This window comes from Monoraphidium neglectum (genome assembly GCF_000611645.1).
Source record: "Monoraphidium neglectum strain SAG 48.87 unplaced genomic scaffold scaffold00547, whole genome shotgun sequence".
Taxonomy (NCBI): domain Eukaryota; kingdom Viridiplantae; phylum Chlorophyta; class Chlorophyceae; order Sphaeropleales; family Selenastraceae; genus Monoraphidium; species Monoraphidium neglectum.
Genome location: NW_014013081.1, coordinates 1 through 7932, shown reverse-complemented (window position 1 = coordinate 7932; position 7932 = coordinate 1). Strand labels below are relative to the sequence as shown.

At 61.4% G+C, this 7932-nt stretch overlaps 3 protein-coding genes across 3 annotated transcripts in view; 2 read left to right on the top strand and 1 right to left on the bottom strand.

Moving 5' to 3' along the window:
- MNEG_4076 (hypothetical protein) overlaps window positions 1–375 on the top strand; it is a gene marked incomplete at both ends in the record, with an annotated part of 6142 nt that extends 5767 nt beyond the window's left edge. Inside the window, one exon of the mRNA XM_014047445.1 lies at window positions 8–375. Coding sequence (XP_013902899.1) covers window positions 8–375 — 368 coding nt within the window. The remainder of the gene's footprint in view (window positions 1–7) is intronic.
- A 2361-nt stretch (window positions 376–2736) lies between these two features.
- On the bottom strand, window positions 2737–6736 carry MNEG_4075 (hypothetical protein; the record flags this gene model as incomplete). The annotated part of the gene is made up of 14 exons (XM_014047444.1): window positions 2737–2826; window positions 3168–3266; window positions 3605–3704; window positions 3854–3981; window positions 4185–4238; window positions 4505–4565; window positions 4791–4872; window positions 5009–5105; window positions 5340–5372; window positions 5571–5624; window positions 5857–5994; window positions 6251–6443; window positions 6581–6647; window positions 6730–6736. The coding sequence occupies 14 exons, from the start codon at window positions 6734–6736 to the stop codon at window positions 2737–2739; spliced, it is 1203 nt and encodes a 400-aa protein (XP_013902898.1).
- A 400-nt stretch (window positions 6737–7136) lies between these two features.
- Window positions 7137–7305, top strand: MNEG_4074 (hypothetical protein; the record flags this gene model as incomplete). Its single annotated transcript, XM_014047443.1, has 1 exon — window positions 7137–7305. A coding segment is annotated over one exon (169 nt), but the record flags the coding sequence as incomplete, so codon positions are not given.
- Window positions 7306–7932: the final 627 nt, after the last annotated feature.

Here is a 7932-nt window from a genome sequence, read left to right as displayed (position 1 = left end):
GCAGCAGCAGCAGCAGCAGCAGCAGCAGCAGCAGAAGCAGAAGCAGCAGCAGCAGCAGCAGCAGCAGCAGCAGCAGAGCAGAAGCAGAAGCAGAAGCAGAAGCAGAAGCAGAAGCAGAAGCAGAAGCAGAAGCAGCCGCAGCAGAAGCAAAAACAGAAGCAGAAGCAGCAGCAGCAGCAGCAACAGCAGCAGCAGCAGCAGCAGAAGCAGCAGCACCAGAAGCAGCAGAAGCAGCAGAAGCAGCAAAAGCAGCACCAGCACCAGCAGCAGCAGCAGCAGCAGCACCAGCAGCAGCAGCCAGTGTCAATCCTGCAGATACCACTACACCGCCGGCCACAGAGCCAATATCAGTGGACTGTGGCCTGCAGCGCCTGAGGGCCTCGATGGATGAAGAGCACCGGGAGATGGGGCTGCGCTCCCAGCCTGAAAGCCGTGCGGCCAGCCGCCCCGGGAGCGCGGCGCCGCGCGCACGCGGCTCTCTCAGCAGCGCTCTCAGTCGGCCAGGCAGCGCTGCACGCGCGGCAGCAAGTGGGTGGGCTGCTGGAGAGGTGACAGCGTTGTGGGGCGCAGAGCTGGCGGGACTCGCCCAGCCGCCGCCGCCGCCCCCGGCCGGCTGTGCCCACAGCCGCCCGTCGTCGGCGCGCCGCATGGCCTCGCGCGCCGCGAGCTTTGGGGCAAGCTTTGGTGCCGCCAGCGGGGCTGCAGGGGCCGCCGGCTTCAGCCCGCGCCCTGGCTCTGCGCAGGGCGCTGTCATGGGACACTTTGGCTTGTCCAGCGGCTCGAGGCCCCACACCGCTGAGAATGGGACCACAAGAGCCAGCCATAATGCCCACGCGCACGCTGAGTCGACTGAGGCGGCGGCGGCGCCTGTGTCACACCTGGCTTCGCCCTTCGAGGTGGCGCCCTTGCTGACTCAGCCGGCTGTGCCTTTGGTGCAGCATGCCGGGGGCGCGCCACTCGCAGGGGTGCCAGAGGTCGCCGAAGAAGGCCTGGGGCCGGCGGCGTCGGCGGTGGTGGCGCCAGCCGGTATCAGCAGCGACGACGAGGAGGGGACGTGTGGCGCGGCCAAGGAAGTGCAGCAGGTGGGCAGCTACGGGACCCTTACTTGGACATGCCACTGTGGATTCATGCTTAGTTTCATGACCTCATCTGTCATTTTGAAGTGCCACGTGTCGCTGCTCAGCAGGGCTGCCGCTCCCAGGTTTCAATCACTGCATCTTCCCTTTTTTGCTGAATCCCTCTCTTCAAAGCTCCCTTTTCTACACACTGCTGACTAGCATCAACCGCCCGAACAACTTGCTCCCTGTTTGCACTTGAACCCAGGCCGACCTGGATCGTGCCCTTGCCATGTTTCAACAGCAGCTGGACCAGGCCAGCGCGATGGCTGCCCAACTCTACGCTCAGCAGTCTGCGCACCGTGGCAGCCGCTCCTGCGCAACCAGCCGGCCAGCGTCAGCAGGGCAGGGCGTCCGTGCACAGCCGCGGGCAGCAGCACCAGACCAGGCCGGCAGTACCGTTCCAGCCACTTTGGGGGAGGCAGCAGCGCCGGCGGCGGGGAATGCGCGTGTGTCAGCAGCTGGGGTGGCAGCAGCAGCGGCAGAGGAAGCGCCGTCCAAGGCTGAGATCACTCAGTACGCCGTGTACCTAGGAATGGATCCCGTGGAGGTGAGGTCTTCTATTGAATCTGCAGATGTTTACGCCATGCAACCTACGCTGATGTCATACATACCCTCTGCTGCGGTCGCTCTCGGCATACTTTCCTGCGCTCGCAGCACTTTTGTGAGCGGACCTCTGGTTTGCTGGCTTGCCACCGCCTCAGCTGACGGCTGTACCTTGTCAACTCGCCAGGTCCAGCATGCACAGGCATCCAACTGGCTTCGAGATCACTCTTTCTGTTACCAAAGACACCAAATATATACCTTGTTGTCCACTGCGCCAACCCCCACAAACAGGACGCTGACCTGCTGCACATCGCAGAGCAGGCGCTCACGGCTCCCCTGCCCCTCGGCTGGACGGTCCACCTGGACAACCAGGGGGCCGAATTTTTCCATGACACATCCACCGGAACGTCTCAGTACGAGCACCCCTGCGATGCCCAGTTCCGGGCGGCATACCAAGAGGCGAAGGCGGCGCAGAGGCCGCACGGCAGGGCAGGCGGGGCCTCTGGTGGTGGCGAGCAGGCGGCGGATGTGGCGGAATGAGCGCTTCTTGAATGGTCCTGCTGTAAGTGCCTCGTTTCTGACAATGGATGGCTCTGTATCCCTGACCCAACTCGTGAGACACATTAGTCAACGATTACAGCAGGTCAAAATTGCCAAGAGTGTGAGTTGTTCCAAAGTTGGCTCTGGCCAACACAACATTATTGCATATACATCCATTGACGTGCAGTCAATGCCCGCACACAGCAACTGTCCTCCCAGGAGCGCGTATGGAACAGGTTGCTGGCATGTGGGCCTTGCATGTGATTAGCGTACACATACCTAGCGGATGGGCCTGCTGTGCATGAAGCACACTGAGGTGTACAGGCTGCTCTACAGGTGACTGCTTGCTTCCCGCTGTTGGCTGTGTCTTGAATCCGGGTTTGCTGTCAACTCACAAATGATTTCCAGCAAGGATGACCATGACGCGGAACTTGCTGCTGGCACGGGTCCACAGCTGGCCGCGCAGACCCCAAGGATGGTAGGAGCGGGGGAAAGAAGGGATGGGGGTGGGCAGTGGGAGTGATGACATATCTTGTCACACCTTGAGCTGCCCAACCTCTGCCTCCAGAGGGAACACGCCGTCCTTTGGATCAAACTTGTAGCCGACGCCGCCGCGCTTGCCGGGCTGTGAGGGTTTAGGGGCAGCGGTAATGGACAGCGACGGATCGTGGTGATACGAGGCCAGGCGAATCAGCGCAGTGCGGCCATTGCGTGGTTCATGAGCTGGAGCACACGCGCATCGTTGGTGTTACAGAAGGGACACGGCGTGACCCTGCTGGCTTGCCACTCACCCCAGTTCTGCTTCTGAGTCATCGCACACCACTTTTTCATGCAGTAAAAACGGTCACTGGCTCGGCAACTTGCTTCAACAAACATGCAAGCAAAGCGTTTTTGGGGCACCAAGCAAGCGGTGTTCATCGACACATTCATCAACACGTTGACATTCGCCCATTTGTGGCCCCACACCTCAATGTTGCCCCACAGCTCCGCAAAATGCTCAGGCAGGGGCCGCCCGTCCTCAGGCGACAGCCACATGCGCAGCAGGTGACGCTTGTCATCGGGGTGCTGCAGTTGGGTTTGGTGCAAGTGTGCAAAAGATTGCGCGTGGTGCACATGTTGACATGAGGGTTAGCTGAGCATAGACTTGCGTGCAACTCCTGCCCTATGAAAACAAGGTTGGTAGACCCAGAGCGCGCCCATTGCTGCGAGGCACCAAATGAAACCGGTTGCCAGAACCATTTGCCACCAACCATCCTTGAATCAACAACAGGGTTTGAGGGTCAACCTTTTGAGGGTCAACCTTGTGACGCGTGGTTGCTGTGGCGGTTTTGCCTTGCCCGCACAATTACTGGAGAGTTTTTGCAGTAGAAGCCGTTTTCAGAGCAGCCACCCAATCCGCCCACCTCATGGTCCTCGTATTGCGAGCGGTTGTGCAGGATGGTGAAGTTCTGGATGATCTGCAGGTCCCCAGGCTGCAGCGCCATCTGAATGTGGATGTCCGGCCTGCAAGACGTGTTGAGTGCAGCGTTGTGATGCTGTGTGCGCAACGTGAGCGCTGACAGCTAAGCATACCGACAGCCTGTCCGCCTGTAACTTTGTCGCCTCCGCCTTGCGCTGTGTGAGGCGCTGCAAAATGCTCCATGCAACCGCACCTGTCTGCGATCTCATTAAACACGCGGATGGCCTCCTCCTGCTGGGGCGTCAACGGGGGCACCTCCCCAGGGTACAGCTTGGGGGGGAGCTGGTAGTAGCCGTCGGCATACTGGATGCTCAGGTGCCCCTGGGGTAGGCAGGAAGGGGACAAGAGGGCTCTTGACACATGATTTATCAGGTCGACTGGGATTCAAATCGAACGTCTCTCTCTCTCCCTCCCTCTCTCTCCACATGCAATGCACGTTTGTGCCTCGCATTGAGAGCAGCTGTGAGAATGTCAACGTCTCCACCCAATTAGTAGCAATTGCAGTGACCGGCTAGGGCCCTCACATCGTGCCAGTTGATGATTGGCTGGATAAAGTAGGGCTTCTTGCCGGGCGGGACCTGCGCGAGCAACCGGGGCATGCGAGTCGCAGGTGGCGCTCACACAGTACATAATACCATGATTGCCACGAGCCAAAGACGGCTAGCCAGGCTTTCCAAGGGCTTGCTGTGCAGAACCCTGCAACACTTGCACACTTGCCTGCAGCTCAGCTGCTGGGCTTCCCTGCCATGGGGAACTCTGGGCCGGGGCCACAACATACGAGCAGAAACTAAATGCGCCGCGACGTCGACCTGCGCGCCAACCAGGCGAATCTGAAGCTGCCCACCTCCTTCTTCCTGTCAAGGTACCAGGTACCAGCCAGCACGGGCACCAGGTCGGGTCGCGTTCTGCATCAGGGCGAATGCGAGCAGGTAAAGGCGTTGTGCCAGTCAGGCGGCCCTCCTGGGTGATGCTCCTTTGAGGCGCGTGCTATCTAAATCTACGTTGACGTCCAGCGCAAGGATCGAGCCACTAGGGCTGCCTGTCAGCCTGAACTCTGTGGACGCCACAGCGCACGCGCCACGGCATTGATGCGAGCTCTCTTCCCCTGTCTCGACTACCCTCGTAATCACCTGAGGATCTCATTGTACACTGTGGCGGAGCTGGCCCAGCCGCTGTGGCCACCAGACTTGGCGGTCTTGAGGAACAGCAGGGCTGTGTGTGTGTGTGTGTGTGTGTGCACGCGCGCACGTGTGTGTGTGTGTACGTGTGCGTGTGTGCGTGCGAGTCTGTGTGAACGTGCACGTGTGCATGCGAGGGCGCACACAACCTTGCCCAGCTTGTCACTCACACACGAGGTCTGAGGTGTCCACGTGCCAGGGCTGCTCCCTGCGGGTCATGTATACACGGGTGGTGCCCTTGGCGTTGTCAGGGTCAATGCCCACTTCCTGCAGATGGGATCAGGGAAACAATGCAGGCGTGTTCAGCAGGATCTACAACAATGGATGGGCAGTGTGGCAACTTGCTTGGAGCCACGGCAGGGTATCAAAACCGACGTGCTGGGAATGGTAGGTGAATAGGATCTTGCGTCCCACAGACGGCAGGCGGTGTTCCAACGGGTTTGGGCAACATCACTCCAGCTGACTGCCTTGCAAAGCGCTGCACCCTTACATAGTGCGCACCTTGACGTGCCCGATCAGGTGGCTCTTCTGATTCTGTTTGGGCAGTTGGTCATGAGCCGCATGGTGAATCAGTGACATCTCAATATGCTGCTGATTTTGGCGCAGGAAGGAAGCCCCGCAACCTGCGCATGCGCCCGTCCTAACAGTTGCATCAGCCTAGATGCTATTGAGCGCCCAAAGGCGACCCCGACAGATGGGAACGCGCTTCTGGGGCTGTCCCAGAGGCCACACCTGCGGCTGCGTCTTCCCCCAGTAAAGGCCAATACCCCAGTAGGCAACCAGGCTCTGCAAGCGCGAGCGGCAGTGGGTCCCAAGGAGTTTGGTGTCTCAGCTCAATTACTGGGGTTGTGGTCACAAGCGCGACAGCCACGGTGGCTGCCGTATTGGTCGTCATCCACGCACGGTCACCCTGCGCACGGCCCACACTATCGGGCTGCATGGGCGGCCGCATATTGGCAACAGGTGTTGAGTGGCAACAGCCCGTGTGCTAGTCCCAGCCATCGTCAAGCGTGCGCACCTGCACCCTTGTCCAGCGATGCACGGGCACGCCGCGCAGCAGCGCAAAGCCGCGGCCACGCTTCACGTCCTCAATCACGTCCAGCAGCAGCACCCCCAGGGTCGGCAGCGGGAAGTCCTCGTGCGTCGCCTCGTGCGACTGCGCGGGCGTTAATGACGCGCGTCGCTGCCGCCGTCGAACGCGCCAGCTGTTGCTGTGGCTCACGCGACTGCTGGTTCTCCGCAACCCGGCACCCTGGTGCGGCTAGGCACAGCCTGTCATGCCGCTGCGAACATGGCGGATGAAGCAAGCACGCCAACGGCACCAACTCCCATGGTGACGACGCACAGCGGGGTGCCATGTGCTGGCGGTCGCACTCGAACGTCGCCTGCGCGCCCCCAAGAAGGTCACTCACCACCGAGAGGTACTTGCCGGTGTCGTCGAGCTGCGCGACCCCGCTCTGCAGCGCGCCCTCAACGGCCGCCTCCAGCTCGGCAACCTGCTCGTCGGTGAGCACATGCAGCCACTCGTCCTGGCGGGCCAGCTGGTCTGCGGAGTACCAAACATCGGGGCCCTCGACAAACGTGTAGGGCACGACGGCGCCGGTCCTGCAGGGTGGGGCGCGGCGTGCGCGGCGCGCGAGCCGCGGGTGAGGGTTTATGAATGCAGGTCGCTCGTCGAGTAAGGACACAGTAATCCGGCTGGTGGGCGGGAGCATGTGCTTCCCCCCCCTCAAGAGCCACACCTGCTGGTCCCAGGATTGCGCAGCTGCTCCTCTGTGAAGGGCGGGGCGTACACAGGCTCGAGCGGGCCTGGCAGGGGTATGAGTCGAGTGATGGTGTGTGGGGTGAGGGCCGCAACGGCTGAGCCGCCCGCGGCGCTCGAGGCGCTCACTCCCCATGCAAGCAGCCCGCGCCTGACAGCTCCATGCAGATATGAGCCACTGATATGGACAACTGAACCTGAAGCCTGGTCTGGTACGGCTGTGGGGGAAACCATCTCGGCCGCTGCGCGCTGTCACTGAATCGGACGTCACTGCACGGTTGCAGCAGGGCAGGCGGTGCTCCACCGCCAGCGCGTGGGCGTGGTGTTGGACCCTTTATTAGCGCGTATATACCCAAGGTATGCTCGTGCTGGATCGATGCGGGACACCTGACCGGGTGTTGCCGGGGATGGTGTCATGATGGCCGAAATGGCTGGTCTCACGCGATTTGAACAAACATGAAGGGGCTACCAAAGGCGTCCAGGCCCCATCATTCTCGCACAGCAATCCATTATTACTGGCGAATCTACTGATCAACATGCAAACCACTGTGTCCGCGCACCCTGCAGTGGCGGCGTCACATGTCGCCACTGCACGCCGCACCGCTGCGGTGACCGCCACCGGCGCGCAGCGCCGCGGCGCCCTAGTTGTGCCTTCGGTTGCGAGCGTGGCCACCCCCACTCCCGAGGTGGCAGACCAGGCGGCAGGTGAGCAGCCGTGGCAATGTGAACAGAACTCCCAGCCCCATGAATCGGACAGCCAGGAGTCGCGAAGCACACTGGGTTGTGGCTGGGCGTTGGAGGCAGTGCGGCGCACCGCAAGCCGCACCGCAGGCGTCCTAATTCCACATGCATCCAGGCAAGGTGGATTTGACGTCCTCCTTGCAATCTGACAAGCCTGCAAACCCTGCTTGGACCCCACACCGTCACATCGAACAATTAGGCCCTCTGGCGCCTGTGCTGGCGCCGCCTTTCACGGAGGAGCAGCTGCGCAACCCGGGCACCAGCAGGTGCGAGCGCGGACAGGAGCACAGCGCTCCGCTCGTACAGTGGGCAGCTGCCCGCCGCATTTTCACGGCCGTCGCAGCCACGGCTGCGACAGCTGGCCGGCCGCCGCGGTAATCGCGCTTCAGCGCGACATGGGGTTGACCACACGATGACGCATCTGACCGACCTAGAAAACCTGCATGAACCGGCTACCACACACACACACACACACACACACACACACACACACACGCACACACACACGCACACTCTCTCTCTCTCTCACACATACGCGCATGCTTACAAAGTGAACCACGCACTCATGCACGCGTGTCCCCCCGCTCACCC